The sequence below is a fragment of the Staurois parvus genome, unplaced genomic scaffold (assembly GCF_062004578.1).
Source record: "Staurois parvus isolate SC_StPar_1 unplaced genomic scaffold, SC_StPar_1.0 ptg001207l, whole genome shotgun sequence".
Taxonomy (NCBI): Eukaryota; Metazoa; Chordata; class Amphibia; order Anura; family Ranidae; genus Staurois; species Staurois parvus.
The window spans coordinates 1-20,600 of NW_028319003.1; the positions used below are offsets into that span (position 1 = coordinate 1).

The 20,600-nt window shown below is 46.4% G+C and overlaps 2 protein-coding genes across 2 annotated transcripts; both read left to right on the forward strand.

Moving 5' to 3' along the window:
- Window positions 1-3,269: 3,269 nt before the first annotated feature.
- LOC149438175 (uncharacterized) lies at window positions 3,270-4,152 on the forward strand. Its single transcript, XM_089660135.1, has 3 exons — window positions 3,270-3,468; window positions 3,579-3,930; window positions 4,047-4,152. The coding sequence occupies exons 2-3, from the start codon at window positions 3,608-3,610 to the stop codon at window positions 4,150-4,152; spliced, it is 429 nt and encodes a 142-aa protein (XP_089516261.1). The 5' UTR covers window positions 3,270-3,468; window positions 3,579-3,607.
- A 125-nt stretch (window positions 4,153-4,277) lies between these two features.
- LOC149438176 (uncharacterized) lies at window positions 4,278-7,039 on the forward strand. Its single transcript, XM_089660154.1, has 3 exons — window positions 4,278-4,412; window positions 6,395-6,601; window positions 6,708-7,039. Exons 1-3 carry the CDS (start codon window positions 4,308-4,310, stop codon window positions 6,858-6,860), a joined length of 465 nt encoding a protein of 154 aa, XP_089516280.1. The 5' UTR covers window positions 4,278-4,307; the 3' UTR covers window positions 6,861-7,039.
- Window positions 7,040-20,600: the final 13,561 nt, after the last annotated feature.

Below are 20,600 nucleotides of genomic sequence, written 5' to 3' on the forward strand. Positions count from 1 at the left end.
ATGCCTCATGGGACTTGTAGTTTGGTAACAGTTGGAGGGTCACCAGTTTGACACCTGTGCTTTAGGGATTTAATTCCTCCCCTTATAAGTCAGAATCATTCTCCCTCCCTCATCTTTCAGGGTGTGTAGGGTGCCAAGGGATTACTCTCATAATTTAGACTCCCTTTTTCAGTTGTAAGTCAGTCCTTATCAATCCCTCATGCCTGGGAGCCTGAACTTGGGGCGAAACATCCAAATGGTCTCTGTAGACCAAGTACTTCCAGATATTACCTGTCTGCCTTTTTGTCTGAAAGGGGCAGTTTATTCCCTTCACCATGAAAGTCTTCACTTGCAGGGGTGTCCCCATGTCTGGGGCTCCAATCTGTTTCCTGAGAACAGTTCCCGTCTCATCAAGCATCCCCTCCATGACTTGGTACTCTGACCTGAGCTCCACTGGAAATCCCTCACGTGTTGAAGAGTCTTCCCCTATGGAATGGTCTGGGAGTTTTCCCTGTGGCAGGTCTAGTGGCCTAGTTCCTATGCTGTACTACACTGAGAGTGTTACGTTTCACTATGCTGTCCTCCTCGGAGATAAGAATTTGCCGTCTGGTTCTCTTCTGATTCAGTACCTGAAAGCTGTTGATTGATCATCTGGCAGGAAGATTTAATTGCTGGATGTCCCTGTGCTCTCCTCATTGTCAGCAAGAAGATCATTCTGGGGTCCTGCTCCTAGTTCCCCCAGCAGGTAGGGAGTCTGCCTGGAGACCTTTGTGGGACCTGGTCACTGGAGGGTAAGTTCTCATTTGATGACCGATGTGCAGTTCCTCCAGACTCCTTCCCTTGCTCCTGTTCCTAATCAGATAGACAATCTAGGATCCCTTCCCCCCTTCCCCTCTCCTCAGCTGAGGATGCTTTGTTGGACCATGCTCCGTGATTAGATGTAGGCAGCTTTGGGGCAGTGGTGGGTGTTTAGGTATATGGGTCCCTGTGCATCCTTATGACCTGCTGCTGTTTTGTGCCCCATATGGGTTGTGCCATATTTCTTCTCTCTTCTTACCCCTGTGGAGGTGTCTGGGCAGTTTTTCCTCTTCTAGTCAAGCCCTTAGGTACCCTTAGAGTTCTTTCCTACCAGCCTTCAAGAGCTGGCTGGCTGTCTGATATGAAGGACGGGACATTCTGGGTAGTCTGTCTCTCTCTCTGATATGAAGGACGGGACATTCTGGGTAGTCTGTCTCTCTCTGATATGAAGGACGGGACATTCTGGGTAGTCTGTCTCTCTCTGATATGAAGGACGGGACATTCTGGGTAGTCTGTCTCTCTCTGATATGAAGGACGGGACATTCTGGGTAGTCTGTCTCTCTCTGATATGAAGGACGGGACATTCTGGGTAGTCTGTCTCGGTCTCTGATATGAAGGACGGGACATTCTGGGTAGTCTGTCTCTTTCTTTGTTATGAAGGACGGGACATTCTGGGTAGTCTGTCTCTCTGATATGAAGGATGGGACATTCTGGGTAGTCTGTCTCTCTCTGATATGAAGGACGGGACATTCTGGGTAGTCTGTCTCTCTCTGATATGAAGGACGGGATATTCTGGGTAGTCTGTCTCTCTCTCTGATATGAAGGACGGGATATTCTGGGTTGTCTGTCTCTCTCTCTGATATGAAGGACGGGACATTCTGGGTAGTCTGTCTCTCTCTGATATGAAGGACGGGACATTCTGGGTAGTCTGTCTCTCTCTGATATGAAGGACGGGACATTCTGGGTAGTCTCTCTCTCTCTGATATGAAGGATGGGACATTCTGGGTAGTCTGTCTCTCTCTCTGATATGAAGGACGGGACATTCTGGGTAGACTGTCTCTCTCTGATATGAAGGACGGGACATTCTGGGTAGTCTGTCTCTCTCTGATATGAAGGACGGGACATTCTGGGTCGTCTGTCTCTCTCTCTGATATGAACGACGGGACATTGTGGGTCGTCTGTCTCTCTCTGATATGAAGGATGGGACATTCTGGGTAGTCTGTCTCTCTCTGATATGAAGGACGGGACATTCTGGGTAGTCTGTCTCTCTCTCTGATATGAAGGACGGGACATTCTGGGTAGTCTGTCTCTCTCTCTGATATGAAGGATGGGACATTCTGGGTAGTCTGTCTCTCTCTGATATGAAGGACGGGACATTCTGGGTAGTCTGTCTCTCTCTCTGATATGAAGGACGGGACATTCTGGGTAGTCTGTCTCTCTCTGATATGAAGGATGGGACATTCTGGGTAGTCTGTCTCTCTCTGATATGAAGGACGGGACATTCTGGGTAGTCTGTCTCTCTCTCTGATATTTAGGACAGAGACATTCTGGTTAGTCTGTCTCTCTCTGATATGAAGGACGGGACATTCTGGGTAGTCTGTCTCTCTCTCTGATATGAAGGATGGGACATTCTGGGTAGTCTGTCTCTCTCTGATATGAAGGACGGGACATTCTGGGTAGTCTGCTCTCTCTGATATGAAGGACGGGACATTCTGGGTAGGCTGTCTCTCTCTGATATGAAGGACGGGACATTCTGGGTAGGCTGTCTCTCTCTGATATGAAGGACGGGACATTCTGGGTAGTCTGTCTCTCTCTCTGATATGAAGGACGGGACATTCTGGGTAGTCTGTCTCTCTGATATGAAGGATGGGACATTCTGGGTAGTCTGTCTCTCTCTGATATGAAGGACGGGACATTCTGGGTAGTCTGTCTCTCTGATATGAAGGATGGGACATTCTGGGTCGTCGGTCTCTCTCTGATATGAAGGACGGGACATTCTGGGTAGTCTGTCTCTCTCTCTCTGATATGAAGGATGGGACATTCTGGGTAGTCTGTCTCTCTCTCTGATATGAAGGACGGGACATTCTGGGTAGTCTGTCTCTCTCTGATATGAAGGACGGGACATTCTGGGTAGTCTGTCTCTCTCTGATATGAAGGACGGGACATTCTGGGTAGTCTGTCTCTCTCTGATATGAAGGACGGGACATTCTGGGTCGTCTGTCTTTCTCTGATATGAAGGACGGGACATTCTGGGTAGTCTGTCTGATTTTGGAGGTCTCTGTTTTATTCTGTATACCTTTGTTTCTATCTTGTGTTCTGTGTTTTTAAGACTTTTCTATCTGCAGTAAAATATATTTGTTAAACAGTTGGTTACATAAGAGTTGGTTTATTGTTTCTTACTTTTTATTAGTTATTTTGGCTCCTCCCTGATATCTCTGTAAGGTAATACAATGCAGGAATGGGTATTAGGGGACATTTCTCGGGGCTGCAGTTCCTCTGATCTCCACAAGATGGTGATCTCATTTCTACTAACCAGACAGGACTTCTCTATGGAATACAGACAGGAAGTGATGTCAGGAACAGACAGGATGTGATGTCAGGAACAGACAGGAAGTGATGTGGAATAAAGTCAGGCTGTGCCATGCCGTGTGAATGAGATCGGAGACATTGCAGGAAGTAGCAGCAGAGGAGGTAAAAAGATGTTACGTTCTATTTACACCCAGTAACCCCGTCATGTCCGTCCTCTTCCTCCATAGTCATGTGACATCTTTTATCTCCAGCAGATTATTACACATATTTAGAAGGACACAAGGACCTCTACAAGGACGTCATGATGGAGGACCACCAGAGAGGACACAAGGACCTCTACAAGGACGTCATGATGGAGGACCACCAGAGAGGACACAAGGACCTCTACAAGGACGTCATGATGGAGGACCACCAGAGAGGACACAAGGACCTCTACAAGGACGTCATGATGGAGGACCACCAGAGAGGACACAAGGACCTCTACAAGGACGTCATGATGGAGGACCCACCAGAGAGGACACAAGGACCTCTACAAGGACGTCATGATGGAGGACCACCAGAGAGGACACAAGGACCTCTACAAGGACGTCATGATGGACAATCAGCCGCCCCTCACATCACCGGGTAAGAGGAGACTTTATTGTAAAGGAGAGAGCAGTACGGAGGATCCACCTAGATCCCCCATCATCTGATAAACACATAGAAACAATGGATTCAGTCAGTGTGTGTGTTTCCTACAGATGGATCCAGTCATGGGAACCCACCAGAGAGATGTCCCCGTCCTCTGTATTCCCGGGATTCCACACAGGAAGGTCACACCATCCCACACCATCATCAGGTAGATGAGGAACAATCACTGATAGTATCATTAGGATCTGTACATTATCTGCATTGTTACCATTGATGTCATTTTTTATTTATATATTCAGAGTGGAAACCTGAGAGATCCTAAAGTTGAGGTCAAAGAAAGAGATAAAAGAGGAGGAGGATGAGGATGGAGGATGGAGGAGTCAGAGATTCCAGATGGACACAAAGATCTGTACCAGGACACCATGGTGGAGTCATCCAGATGTCCCCGTCCTCTGTATTCCCGGGATTCCACACAGGTAGGTCACACCATCCCTCACCATCATCAGGTAGGTGGATCCAGTCAGGGGACCCCACCAGAGAGATGTCCCTGTCCTCTGTATTCCCAGGATTCCACACAGGAAAGTCACACCATCCCTCACCATCATCAGGTAGGTGGATCCAGTCATGGGAACCCACCAGAGAGATGTCCCCGTCCTCTGTATTCCCGGGATTCCACACAGGTAGGTCACACCATCCCTCACCATCATCAGGTAGATTATTATTATACAGTATTTATATAGCGGCAGAAGGTTTGCTCAGCGCTGTACATTATAGTGGGGACAGAACATGAGACATACAGTAACAATACAATACACGAGGGGGGGGAGGGCCCTGATCCTGGGAGCTTACAATCTAGGAGGGAGGGGGATGGTGGTACAGGAGGAAGTGGCTGTGGGGGATGGAGTGGTAGGAGGAGTGGAGGAGATCGGCTGTTAGGTGGGGCAGGGTAGGCTTCCCTGAAGAGATGGGTTTCAGGGTGCGCCTAAAAGGTGAGGAGGGTAGGTGACAGTCTGATGGATTGGGGTAGGGAGTTCCAGAGGATGGGGGAAGTCCTGCAGTCGGGCGTGGGAAGTGGAGACCAGGGAGCTAGAGAGTAGGAGGTCTTGTGAGGAGCGAAGATACGGGTTGGGTGGTATTTGGGTATCAGGTCGGTGAGGTAGTTTGGGGCGGAGTTATGAATGGCTTTGTATGTCAGAGGGGGGGTGGAGGACACTGAGTGGAGGCCAGTGGAGGGAATGACAGAGGGGGGTGGAGGACACTGAATGGAGGCCAGTGGAGGGAATGACAGAGAGGGGTGGAGGACACCGAGTGGAGGCCAGTGGAGGGAATGACAGAGAGGGGTGGAGGGACACTGAATGGAGGCCAGTGGAGGGAATGACAGAGAGGGGTGGAGGACACTGAATGGAGGCCAGTGGAGGGAATGACACAGGGGGGTGGAGGACACTGAGTGGAGGCCAGTGGAGGGATTGGCAGAGATGGGTGGAGGAAATGGAGTTGAGGCCAGTGGAGGGATTGGAAGAGAGGGGTGGAGGGACCCTGAGTGGAGGCCAGTGGAGGGAATGACAGAGGGGGGTTAGAGGACACTGAGTGGAGGCCAGTGGAGGGAATGACAGAAGGGGGTGTAGGACACTGAATGGAGGCCAGTGGAGGGAAGACAGAGAGGGGTGGAGGACACTGAGTGGAGGCCAGTGGAGGGAATGACAGAGAGGGGTGGAGGATACTGAGTGGAGGCCAGTGGAGGGAATGATAGAGGGGGTTTAGAGGACACTGAGTGGAGGCCAGTGGAGGGAATGACAGAAGGGGGTGGAGGACACTGAGTGGAGGCCAGTGGAGGGAATGACAGAGGGGGGTGGAGGCCAGTGGAGAGAATGACAGAGGGGGGTGGAGGCCAGTGGATTGAATGACAGAGGGGGGTGGAAGACACTGAGTGGAGGCCAGTGGAGGGAATGACAGAGGGGGGTGGAGGACACTGAGTGGAGGCCAGTGGAGGGAATGACAGAGGGGGGTGGCAGAGCGGTTGGTGAGGTGGATGAGTCTGGCCGCTGAGTTCAGGATAGACTGAAGCGGAGATAGTCGGTGAGGGGGAGGCAGGTGAGGAGGGATGGCCGGTGAGGAGGGATGGCCGGTGGTGCGGGAGGTCGGTGAGGGGGGATGTCCGGTGGTGTGGGAGTCCGGTGAGGAGGGATGGTCGGTGGTGTGGGAGGCCGGTGGGGAGGTCGGCCGGTGGGGAGGTCGGCCGGTGGGGAGGTCGGCCGGTGAGGAGGTCGGCCGGTGAGGAGGTCGGCCGGTGAGGAGGGATGGCCGGTGAGGAGGTCGGCGGTGGTGCGGGAGGCCGGTGAGGAGGCAGTTGCAGTAGTCCACACGTGGGATGATAATGGGGTAGATGATGACAATTATTGGTAGGTGGGATTTATACTCGGCATGTTTGTTACAATGAATGTTTTATTATATCTCTCAGAGTGGAATCCTCGGGGATGAGAATATTGATGGTAAAGAAGAGTATAAAGAGGAGGATGAGGAGTATGGAGTGATGGAGGAGTTTTCAGAAGGACACAAGGAGATGATGGAGCCACCTAATACCAGGAACCCCCCAGAGAGATGTCCCCGTCCTCTGTATTCCCGGGATTCCACACAGGAAGGTCACACCATCCCTCACCATTGCAAGGTTGGTGGGATGGAGCATCTAGAACATGGATTCATACAGACAATGTGTGGAGTTTCTGTGACCTTCTATCTTCCAGATGATATTTCCTCTCCTTCTCTTGATGTAGAGTGGAGATCCAATCGATATAGAATTTGAGGTGAAAGCAGAAGAAGAAGAGGCGAATGTGAGGGATGATCAGCAGTCTATGGAGGAGGATGGAATAACGGGGACATTTATAGAGGAGGACACTCCTACAGAGATCAGCACAGGTGGGTCATGAACACTAAATCCATTCCTCCACCCATACTGCTCACTGATTGGTCCAGAGTAGGGCGGGGGCGGGGTGATATCAGCCTGTAATACATCAGAAGAAACAATGCCGTCCCGATTGATCCGGTAAACGTATCTGGATTATATCTGCGACTCACTTCAATAAAAGCGTGGATTGTAAACCTGAAATACTGGAACTCAGAAAAAATGGCGGCTGACTGGCGCATTACCGCCTACAAAGTGGTTCCTTCCATCCCATGCGGAGTCATGTGACCTACAAACCTTCAATGCCATGTTGTATGTATTAGATCACACGGGTCATAGGTTGTCATTCACATGGTGGACGTGCTGTAATCATAGAGGGGAGTGGAGGGAATGACAGAGGGGGGTGGAGGACAGTGGAGGGAATGACAGAGGGGGGTGGAGGTTATTGGAGGGATTGGCAGAGGGGGGTGGAGGACAGTGGAGGGAATGACAGAGGGGGGTGGAGGTTATTGGAGGGATTGGCAGAGGGGGGTGGAGGACAGTGGAGGGAATGACAGAGAGGGGTGGAGGTCATTGGAGGGATTGGCAGAGAGGGGTGGTGCTTTAGTCAAGGACTGAAATCTTCCGGTGCTTATCTGTTCCTGTCCTAATTTATGACGCTAGCTTTGGAATGTGCGCACATTGGAAGGGACTCACGCTGACACACAAGTTCAGTCTATGAATACTTCTAGTTTATTATAATGAGAAAGTGAACTTATATATGCAGAATGATGCGAGAGTCATGTGACAACAGCATAAGCATTATATTAGTCTTTGATTGGTCATTTCCACACGAAAACAATCTCCGTCATGGTATAGGTGTGATCTTCTTCCATCTTATAGGAAAACAACATTCCTTTGTTACAAGTTGGCACGGTGGGAGGGGGGCAGTGTGATGGGAGGGGGGCAGTGTGTGTGAGCAGACATTTCTTAAGCAAGGATTTCTTATAGTACCACAAAGCCCAGCAGGCAAAAAATATTCACACAACATATGTATTAAAGTATAAAAGTAAATATTTATAAAACTTATAGAAATAGCGTATATATATATATTCAATAGGAAACGAAATAGGCATTTTACCAAATCTATCACAGTCCCCCCTTAAAATGACTATTTTCCTCTGTCCCTATAAGACCTCGCTCATCTGTCCCTATAAGACCTCGCTCATCTGTCCCTATAAGACCTCGCTCATCTGTCCCTATAAGACCTCGCTCATCTGTCCCTATAAGACCTCGCCCATCTGTCCCTATAAGACCTCGCCCATCTGTCCCTATAAGACCTCGCCCATCTGTCCCTATAAGACCTCGCCCATCTGTCCCTATAAGACCTCGCCCATCTGTCCCTATAAGACCTCGCCCATCTGTCCCTATAAGACCTCGCCCATCTGTCCCTATAAGACCTCGCTCATCTGTCCTTATGTACCTTGGAACTCTTTTATGCTGCACGTTAGACAGGTGATGACTATTTCATCCCCCCCCCTTGCCACAGACTTTGTACATAAGGAAGTCAGATGCTTTCCCTACAAAATTGTGAGATTACTATTGGCGGGGAGGGACCGTAACGGGGTATAAGGTTTTCCTTCATCTATCATGTGGGGATCCTCTTGCTCCTGGTTCAGGAAGGTAGGTGTTCTGTTGTCTACAGCTTTGCTCATCAATTTCCTCACACATGGTATAACACAGCATACAACCAGGGCCAGGAGAATCAGAATTATTAGTACAGTTACCCCTATTTGGACAAGTATCTTTTGCCACCCACTCATCCAACTGAAATATTGATCCCACAAGTCTGTGATCCCGGAATTCTTTTTCAACTCAACTGACAGATCTTCCAATTTCTTCATAGAGTAATCTTACCATTCGGGCCGGTATTGTCAGGAATATATGTACAACATGTTCCGGTTCCTTCTATCATTTTACAGACACCTCCTTTTTCTGCTAAAATCATGTCCAGAGCCATTCTATTCTGGAATGTCATGTAGGATGTAGGGGCTAACTGGTCAACGATTCCTTGGAGGGCATCTCTGGTGTAATTCACAAACCTCTGTTGGTTGTAGTATATGTAATTTATCTAATCTACATTTTTATTAACAGTTATCATGGGAATCAGGGATTCAAAGCCTGCTTTACTTGGTCTCTGGCTTTAAATCCATTAGGCACCCCCCTTGGGACTCCAATGGCATCTACATACACATGTGGGTCAAAACTGCCAGAAGGAGCTTTTCGCTTCCTCCTACGGCCAGGCGTTGGGTCAGGGGTATTCTCTGCTAGGATGTGGAGAGGCATAATGACCTTTACAAGGGCATACTCACCAGTCCAAATCCCTTCCAATCTGGTTCTAATCTTTTGGTCCCCAGTAATCATCCATGACACATATGTATACCTGGTCACTACTATTGGAACATGCTCGTTGTGTCAAGATCATATAGATTATGGTCATAGCACCACATGGGATCTATACTACAGAAATCAAAGGTGAAAATAGCTACATGAGTGTTGGATGAGTTGTACCAAAATATAGTGGTGTCACCTATTTCGGTGATATCCACCTGTTGAGCCTCTGTCAGACTCATTAGAAAAAGGATATACAACATAGTTGTCATGGTGTAGATGACGCCTTGCCCTCAGGGTTGGGACTTTCTTGCAGTGGGCGGCGTGTATCCAAGTGTTCTTCCCGGCCACCTTGTCAGAAGGGGCTGTGGTCAGCAGAACTTGGAACGGACCATCATATCTTGGCTCAAGGGAATGTTTCCTCATAAATGTCTTTACTAATACCCAATCTCCGGGTAATAGGCTGTGAGTTCCTGTATCTGACTCAGGATCTGGAATGGAGAAAACACTTGGACATGGATACGGGTTAATTCACGTGATAATACAGTCACATAATCAGTTAACACATCAAATTGTAATTGCAACTGTTGTGGAAAATAACAACCAAGTCTGGGGGCTGAGCTAAACAAATTTTCATAAGGGGACAGGGAGTGTTCTCTCTTGGTGTGTATCTGACACTAAATAGGGCAATAAGCAGACTGTCTGGCCAACTCATGCCAGTCTCTTGGGCTACTTTTAGCATTCTTTCTATTTTCCCACTACTTTGGGGGTGATGGGCGGTATGGAACGCCAGAGTGACTCCTAATGCCGCCCATATTTCATTGGTTACTGAAGCTGTGAAGGCGGGGCCCTGGTCACTCTCTATCACCTCTGGAAGCCCATATCTGCATACAACCTCAGTGGGGAGTTTCTTCTCAGTTGTTTTAGCAGTCCTGTTAGTTACAACAAAGGCCTCTGGCCAACTGGAAAACATGTCCAACACCACTAGGGTGTACTCAACCGCCCACTCTTTGGCATCTGGATATGATCAATTTGTATCCTATGAAAAGGGTATAGGGGTTTGGCCAAGTGTTTCTGTGGTGTCTTCTCTGTGCGTCCCGGATTGCACTTTGCACAGATGGCACATGTTCTGCAAAAAATTGTTCGTCAATGTGGTGATTCCAGGTGCTATATCGTACTTGTTGATGAGAGAGTTCATGAGGCTCTTTGACAGATGGGCTGCTCCGTGTGCCCACTGGACTACAGCTGGAAACATATTCTTGGGTAAACAAAGCCTCTTGTTGCACTCAAACAGACCGTCTTTGAGAATAGCTCCTCTCCGTCTCCAGCTTTCTTTTTCTTCTGGACTTGCTGCTTCTTGGAGTTCCTTGAGGTAGCTTCTGTCCACAGGTAAGGTCTGTAAGGTGAATATTGGTTCCCACTCTCCGGTCACCTCTCCTTCCATTTCTGGTGGTCCCATGGCCGCTCGTTTTGTCGCCAAATCTGCCAGATTATTGCCTTTGGCTTCTGAGGAGTTTAATTTCCCATGAGCTTTTACCTTCAGAATAGCCACTTGAATGGGTAGAAGGAGTGCTTCCAGCAGTCGTCCAATGGCTGCTCCATGTCTTATGGACGTACCTGCCGCAGTCATAAATCCTCTTGCCTTCCATATGGGTCCAAAGTCATGAGCCATCCCAAAGGCGTATCTGGAGTCTGTGTAGATATTGGCCCTTTTTCCTTCCGCCATCCGGCATGCTGTTGTGAGTGCTTGAAGTTCTGCTCCTTGTGCAGATATTGCTGGCGATAGGGCTCTTGCCTGTAGGACTGTGTCTTCAGTAGTGACCGCAAATCCTGTATAATATTTGCCTCCTTCATCTGCATATCTGGAACCATCAACAAACAAGGTGAAGTCTGGGTCCTGCAGTGGTGTTTCACTCACTGTGGGGAGATGGAAGGTTTCCATTTTCATCACTTCAAGACAATTATGAGGCTCAGTGGCTCCATCATCCTCTCCACTTTCTGCATTACCTTCATTACCCCCCTCAGCAATTGGGAGGAGAGTGGCCGGATTCAGGGTTTGGCAACGTAGGAGAGTGACGTTATCAGGAAATTGGAGGGAACACTGTAGTCTAAGATGCCTCGCTGTGGACAAATGTTTAGGTTGGACTTGGTTTAAAATGGCAGCAATGGCATACGGTGCAAGAAGAACAAGTTCATGTCCCAGAACAATATCAGAGGTCTTATCCAGCAGAGCTTGAGCAGTGAAGACAGCTCTTAGACATGAAGAACCACCCCTAGCTATGGGGTCCAAATGGCAAGAATAGTACCCAATGGGTCTGGTTTGCCCTCCATGTTCCTGAGCTAGGACCCCCGTGCCATGGCCTTGGTGTTCAGACACGAACAAATTGAAAAAATTTCTCGTAGTCTGGTAGACCTGGGGCTGAAGAAAAATAAGCATTTTAGAGTTGGAGTCGGCCTCTTCGGACAGATGGAAGGGCTCAGACTTGAGAGCATCGTAGAGTGGTTGCATAAACCAAGAAACATCAGGAATCCATGACCTACAGTAGGATATGAGGCCAAGAAAGGCGTGGAATGGCTTCTGGCCTAAGGGAGTGGCAAGTTCTGGATGGCCTTAACTCTTTCCTCCGTAAGATGCCTTGTTCCATGTGAGAGGCAGTGGCCCAAGAACACGACTGTTGTAGAGCACCATTGCAACTTCGGTTTAGAGGCCTTACAGCCTTGGTGTGCCAAGTAACATAGTAAACTCTCTGAGGCGTCTTCAGCCGTGGGCAGGTCATCAGCACAGAGGAAAAGTCATCCACATATTGAAGAAGGACCACTGCCGAATGTTCCTTTTGCCACGTGCCCAGTATGGTGGTCATGGCTTTGGCAAACTGGCTCATGGAATTTTGCGCCCCCTTGTGGCATAACTGCCCAGGTGTATTGCTGCCCCTCATGGATAAAAAATGAAGAAGTATCTGCAGGGAGGATACAAGGGAACGCTGGAGAATGCATTTGCCAGGTCCACCACGGTGAAATACTTTGCTGTTGGAGGTACCCCTGTGAGTAAAATGTGGGGATTTGGAACGATAGGCGTCTCTAAGACAGTGGCTTCATTCACTGCTCGGAGGTCCTGTATCATCCTGTACTTCTCTGGTTCTCCTTTGGGTGTCTTCTTTTTTTATCGGGAACAAAAGTGTATTACAAGGTATGAGTGCACCATTTGCCACAAGGGACTTGACCTGCTTCGAAATGGCCTTAGATTGCGCTGGTTTCAGTGGGTACTGTGGTTTCCTGGGTAGGGGAGCTCCAGGCTTTAGTTCCACCATAATTGGGGGTACCTTTTAAACGTCCAATATCTTCGGGTCCTGTGGACCATAGACAACTTGGGATTCTGCTCAGCACATCCGGTGCCACGTAGAATGTACCATTGACTTGTAAGACCGGACACACTGGGTAGAGGCGGCTCACTCGAGGCGTTGGCCTTCCAGTTGTCTAATTTGGTGTACCAATATGGCCGCCTCCAGGAAGTTTACTGGACTGGGCAGGAAGGGACAAAGCAGGAGCAGCAAGATGGCTGCCATCAGGAAGTGTACTGGGCTGGGCAGGAAGGGACAAAGCAGGAGCAGCAAGATGGCTGCCTTCAGGAAGTGTACTGGGCTGGGCAGGACTGTTCCTGGCCTCCTTTGTTCTGAATTCTATCATCATATACTTCTTTATGCAACGCTTTTGCAGTTTTTTTACCGAGCTTCTGTCACGTTCAGCAAACCTTTATCACATAACATTCCTCTCTGTTCCTACAATGATTTATGCCAGTCCTGACCTTCAGGTTACAAACTTTCGCTACTTTAGATAACTTTTTAACTGCTTCACGTCCTTCACACCTCTTCACAATATGACATGCCAGTAATCCTTTTCAATATTTAACACATTAATGGTACATAAACAGTTTTTTTCCCTGTAGCAATACCTGTTCTGTCCACTGCTCTTTGTGGATAACTTTGGCTACATTATACCAAGCTTCCGCTGTTTTCAGCAAATATTTGTCAACTAAGACATCTTTCTTCTCTTCTCTTTTTTTTTTTTTTTTTTTTCTTCGCCATTCTTCTGGCTGTAAACGACCTCCCTTATCTGTGATTCCACATACTTTCACTAACTTAACTAATCCCTTCACATACTGCTCCCCCTCCCTCTGTGCAACCAGGTCACGTGCTAACATTCCTTTCTAGGGGTCTTATCAGCGTCTGACCCATCTCCTCCCCCCTTCTCTGGTCCTTCCTAACAGAAATCTAAGACACTTCACAGGCTGCTGTCCAGACTTTCCTTAACCCTTAACAAACCCCAACCTTCTGTTATGAATGGCAAACATTAACTCACAGACACACATTTAGGACATAACATAGCAGTCTATCTTGGTGGGCTATGAGTACAGATCACTGAGTAACTCTTCCTAGCCCCAAAAATGGCTAAGGCATCACGCTGCCACACTACCGTGACGCGTACCCGACACTTCCTCTGCTGGTCAACACACAAGGTTACCACACCCAGAGAAATTATGTGTCAAAACCCTCAGTAGGTCCACTCCTCTTCCACCTCAAGACTGATACATAAAAACAAATACACAGAGACCCAGGTAACAGATAAGCACATGCAGGTAGATTTAAATAAACTCCAGGCAAGCAATGTTACCTGCCTTTAGTGACCTTTAGCAGCCGTACTAGGCACAGGAATGAATCAACAACAAAGACAGGATAAGCAATGGTAAGATAGTAAAATATATCTTACCATGCTCCAGAGGTGATCAATCTCCGTCCCGTCCGGTTTGAGTGACAGCTAATGCCCTTTTCAGGTCGGCTGGCTGCAGGTTCATTACTCAATTCCCGGGTTTCTTGGCACCAGTTGCTTTAGTCACGGACTGAAATCGTCCGGTGCTTATCTGTTCCTGTCCTAATTTATGATGCTAGCTTTGGAATGTGCGCACATTGGAAGGGACTCACGCTGACACACAAGTTCAGTCTATGAATACTTCTAGTTTATTATAATGAGAAAGTGAACTTACAGTTGCAAGAAAAAGTATGTGAACCCCTTGGGATTACGTGGAGTTTTGCATGAATTGGGCATAAAATGTGCTCTGAACGTCATCTAAGCCACAACAATAGAAGAACACAGGCTGCTGAACATAATACTACACAAACATTAGATGTTGCCATGGTTTAATTGCACATAACATGTAAACATTCACAGTGCAGGGAGGAAAAAGTATGTGAGGCCCTAGCTTAATGACTTCTCCCAGAGCTAATTGGAGCCAGGATTGAGCCAACCTTGACTCCAATCAGTGTGATGATATTGGATGTGTTGCTGACAGCTGTCCTGCCCTTAAAAAACACACACCTGTTTTGCGTTTACTGGTTTCAAGAAGCACTGTCTGATGTGAACCATGCCTCGCAGAAAAGAGCTCTCAGAAGACCTACCATCAAGAATTGTTGACTTGAATGAAGCTGGAAAGGGTTACAAAAGTATCTCCAAAAGCCTTGATGTTCATGTGTCCACGGTAAGACAGACTGTCTACAAATGGAGAAAGTTTAGCACTGTTGCTACTCTCCCTAGGCGTGGTCGTCCTGTAAAAATGACTGCAAGAGCACAGCGCAGAATGCTGCATGAGGTAAAGAAGAATCCCAGAGTGTCAGCTAAAGACCTACAGAAATCTCTGGCACATGCTAACATTTTTGTTGACACATCTACAGTAAGGAAAACATTTACCAAGAATGGAGTACATGGGATGACACCACGGAGGAAGCCATTGCTGTCCAAAAAGAAGATTGCAGCACGTTTGAAGTTTGCAAAAGAGCACCTGGATGTTCCACAGCACTACTGGCAGAATATACTGTGGACAGATGAAACCAAGATTGAGTTGTTTGGGAAGAACACACAACACTATGTGTGAAGAAAAAAAGGCACAGCACACCAACATCAAAACCTCATCCCCACTGTGAAACATGGCGGAGGGAGCATCATGGTTTGGGGCTGCTTTGCTGCCTCAGGGCTGGACGGATTGTTGTCATTGATGGGAAAATGAATTCCAGAGTTTATCAAGACATTTTGCAGGAAAACGTACGACCATCTGTCAGCCAACTGAAGCTCCACAGAGGATGGGTGATGCAACAGGACAATGATGACCCAAAGCATACAAGTCATTCAACAAAACAATGGCTGCAACAGCACAGAATACGCCTTCTGGAGTGGCCCAGTCAGAGTCCTGACCTCAACCCGATTGAAATGCTGTGGCATGACCTTAAGAGAGCGATTCACACCAGACATCCCAAGAATATTGCTACACTGAAACAGTTTTGTGAAGAGGAGTGGTCCAAAATGACTCCAGATCGTTGTGCAGGTCTGATCTGCAACTACAGGAAACGTTTGGTTGAGGTTATTGCTGCCAAAGGAGGGTCAACCAGTTATTAAGTCCAAAGGTTCACATACTTTTTCCTCCCTGCACTGTGAATGTTTACATGTTATGTGCAATTAAACCATGGCAACATCTAATATTTGTGTAGTATTATGTTCAGCAGACTGTGTTCTTCTATTGTTGTGACTTAGATGACATTCAGAGCACATTTTATGCCCAATTCATGCAAAACTCCACGTAATCCCAAGGGGTTCACATACTTTTTCTTGCAACTGTATATATGCAGAATGATGCGAGAGTCATGTGACAACAGCATAAGCATTATATTAGTCTTTGATTGGTCATTTCCACACGAAAACAATCTCCGTCATGGTATAGGTGTGATCTTCTTCCATCTTATAGAGAAGAAAAACATTCCTTTGTTTCCCAAATCACACGGTGGGAGGGGGTCTGTGTGTGTGAGCAGACATTTCTTAAGCAAGGATTTCTTATAGTACCACAAAGCCCAGCAGGCAGAAAATATTCACACAACATATGTATTAAAGTATAAAAGTAAATATTTATAAAACTTATAGAAATAGCGTATATATATATATTCAATAGGAAACGAAATAGGCATTTTACCAAATCCATCACAGTGGAGGGATTGGCAGAGAGGGGTGGAGGTCACTGATTGGTTGGTAAGCTGTATGAGTCTAGCAGCAGCATTCATAATAGACTGAAGGGGGTGTGGCCTGTGTGACGGTAGACCAGTGAGGAGGGAGTTGCAGTAATGGAGGCGGGATATAACAAGGCGTGGATGAGTTGTTTGTGGTGTCATTGGTCAGGAAGGGGCGGGGTTTGATGTTTCGGGGGTTGAGGCAGCAGGATTTAGCCGGTGATTGGATGTGGGGGCCGGAAGGAGGGGTCAGAGTCTAGGGTGACGCCCATCCCCCCCGGCTCAGTGCGCTTCCTCTAGGGGTGTATGAGACCTGCGTCCCGTATCACTGACCGTATACAACATAGTATATACTATATACCACCTAGAGCCCAAACATTTCCCTCACACTCGGGCTGCAGGCAGAACAACCAACGTTCCCGATTCCCATCTAAAGTCACTCAGCCAATCAGACTGTTACTGGCCACCGGAGGAAGTGAGCCGTGTCTCTGAAATCACCCAAAAGACTCCTTAGAACGGTTGCCTCGTCATATTCTAGATTGCCTCGTGCTCATCCAAGATGGAGCTGCATCTCATGCCTCTTCCCTCCTCGTGGATACCGCACCGTATGAAGACGCCCAGCGTGATGACGTCATATCCCGTTTCCCTGCATTCATCATTTTTCCATGATTTCATCCCTCGGAGGTAATACATACAACATGGCATTGAAGGTTTGTAGGTCACATGACTCCGCATGGGATGGAATGAAGCACTTTGTAGGCGGTCATGCGCCAGTCAGCCGCCATTTGTTCTGTGTTCAGCCTGTAATCCCGGGTCACTTCCCTGAGCTGTGTCCCCCGTCCTGTATTCCTGGATTTCTCTCCCATAATCTTCCTTCTCTGTAATCTGCTGGCTGTGCCGGGTGGAGGGATATGTCTGGAGTGTCTCAGACCCAAGTCACTGAGTGCAGTCTCAGGAGATGGGAGGCAGCGGTGTGGGACATACATAGTTACATAGTTAGTCTGGCTGAAAAAAGACAATCCATCTAGTTGTACCATTAATAATAAAAGTTATAATCCGACACCCACAGCTGATCCACCAGAAGGCAAAACCCAGCAAAGCATGATCCGATCTCCTCCTGCAGGGGAAACCTTCCTCCCTGACCCCCCGAGAGGCAATCGGATATTCCCGGGATCAACTTTCCATATAAATGTTATATCCAGTTATATTCTGTGTATCCGAGAAAGGATCCAGGACTTTCCTACAGCAACCCCCCTTATGTATTATACATGGAGATCATATCCCCCCTTATGTATTATACATGGAGATCATATCCCCCCTTATGTATTATACATGGAGATCATATCCCCCTTATGTATTATACATGGAGATCATACCCCCCCTTATGTATTATACATGGAGATCATATCCCCCCCTTATGTATTATACATGGAGATCATATCCCCCCCTTATGTATTATACATGGAGATCATATCCCCCCTTATGTATTATACATGGAGATCATATCCCCCCCTTATGTATTATACATGGAGATCATATCCCCCCTTATGTATTATACATGGAGATCATATCCCCCCCTTATGTATTATACATGGAGATCATATCCCCCCTTATGTATTATACATGGAGATCATATCCCCCCTTATGTATTATACATGGAGATCATATCCCCCCTTATGTATTATACATGGAGATCATATCCCCCCTTATGTATTATACATGGAGATCATATCCCCCCTTATGTATTATACATGGAGATCATATCCCCCTTATGTATTATACATGGAGATCATATCCCCCCTTATGTATTATACATGGAGATCATATCCCCCTTATGTATTATACATGGAGATCATATCCCCCCTTATGTATTATACATGGAGATCATATCCCCCCCTTATGTATTATACATGGAGATCATATCCCCCCTTATGTATTATACATGGAGATCATATCCCCCCTTATGTATTATACATGGAGATCATATCCCCCCTTATGTATTATACATGGAGATCATATCCCCCCCTTATGTATTATACATGGCGATCATATCCCCCTTATGTATTATACATGGAGATCATATCCCCCTTATGTATTATACATGGAGATCATATCCCCCCTTATGTATTATACATGGAGATCATATCCCCCTTATGTATTATACATGGAGATCATATCCCCCCCTTATGTATTATACATGGAGATCATATCCCCCCTTATGTATTATACATGGAGATCATATCCCCCTTATGTATTATACATGGAGATCATATCCCCCCCTTATGTATTATACATGGAGATCATATCCCCCCTTATGTATTATACATGGAGATCATATCCCCCCTTATGTATTATACATGGAGATCATATCCCCCTTATGTATTATACATGGAGATCATATCCCCCCTTATGTATTATACATGGAGATCATATCCCCCCTTATGTATTATACATGGAGATCATATCCCCCCTTATGTATTATACATGGAGATCATATCCCCCCTTATGTATTATACATGGAGATCATATCCCCCCTTATGTATTATACATGGAGATCATATCCCCCCTTATGTATTATACATGGAGATCATATCCCCCCCTTATGTATTATACATGGAGATCATATCCCCCCTTATGTATTATACATGGAGATCATATGCCCCCTTATGTATTATACATGGAGATCATATCCCCCCCTTATGTATTATACATGGAGATCATATCCCCCCCCCCCTTATGTATTATACATGGAGATCATATCCCCCTTATGTATTCTACATGGAGATCATATCCCCCCTTATGTATTATACATGGAGATCATATCCCCCCCCTTATGTATTATACATGGAGATCATATCCCCCCTTATGTATTATACATGGAGATCATATCCCCCCTTATGTATTATACATGGAGATCATATCCCCCCTTATGTATTATACATGGAGATCATATCCCCCCCCTTATGTATTATACACGGAGATCATATCCCCCCTTATGTATTATACACGGAGATCATATCCCCCCCTTATGTATTATACACGGAGATCATATCCCCCCTTATGTATTATACATGGTGATCATATCCCCCCCTTATGTATTATACATGGAGATCATATCTCCCCCTTATATATTATACATGGAGATCATATCCCCCTTATGTATTATACATGGAGATCATATCCCCCCTTATGTATTATACATGGAGATCATATCCCCCCTTATGTATTATACATGGAGATCATATCCCCCTTATGTATTATACAAGGAGAACATATCCCCCCCTTATGTATTATACATGGAGATCATATCCCCCCTTATGTATTATACATGGAGATCATATCCCCCCTTATGTATTATACATGGAGATCATATCCCCCCTTATGTATTATACATGAAGATCATATCCCCCCTTATGTATTATACATGGAGATCATATCCCCCCTTATGTATTATACAAGGAGAACATATCCCCCCCTTATGTATTATACATGGAGATCATATCCCCCTTATGTATTATACATGGAGATCATATCCCCCCTTATGTATTATACATGGAGATCATATCCCCCCTTATGTATTATACATGAAGATCATATCCCCCCTTATGTATTATACATGGAGATCATATCCCCCCTTATGTATTATACATGGAGATCATTTCCCCCCCTTATGTATTATACATGGAGATCATTTCCCCCCCTTATGTATTATACACGGAGATCATATCCCCCCCCCCTTATGTATTATACATGGAGATCATATCCCCCTTATGTATTATACATGGAGATCATATCCCCCTTATGTATTATACATGGAGATCATATCCCCCCTTATTTATTATATATGGTGATCATATCCCCCCCTTATGTATTATACACGGAGATCATATCCCCCCCTTATGTATTATACACGGAGATCATATCCCCCTTATGTATTATACACGGAGATCATATCCCCCCTTATGTATTATACATGGAGATCATATCCCCCCCTTATGTATTATACACGGAGATCATATCCCCCCCTTATGTATTATACACGGAGATCATACCCCCCCTTATGTATTATACACGGAGATCATACCCCCCTTATGTATTATACACGGAGATCATACCCCCCCTTATGTATTATGCACGGAGATCATACCCCCCCTTATGTATTATGCATGGAGATCATATCCCCCCTTACGTATTATGCATGGAGATCATATCCCCCCCTCATGTATTATACATGGAGATCATATCCCCCCTTATGTATTATACATGGGGGTTAATATCCCCCCTTATGTATTATACATGGTGATCATATCCCCCCTTATGTATTATACATGGTGATCATATCCCCCCCTTAT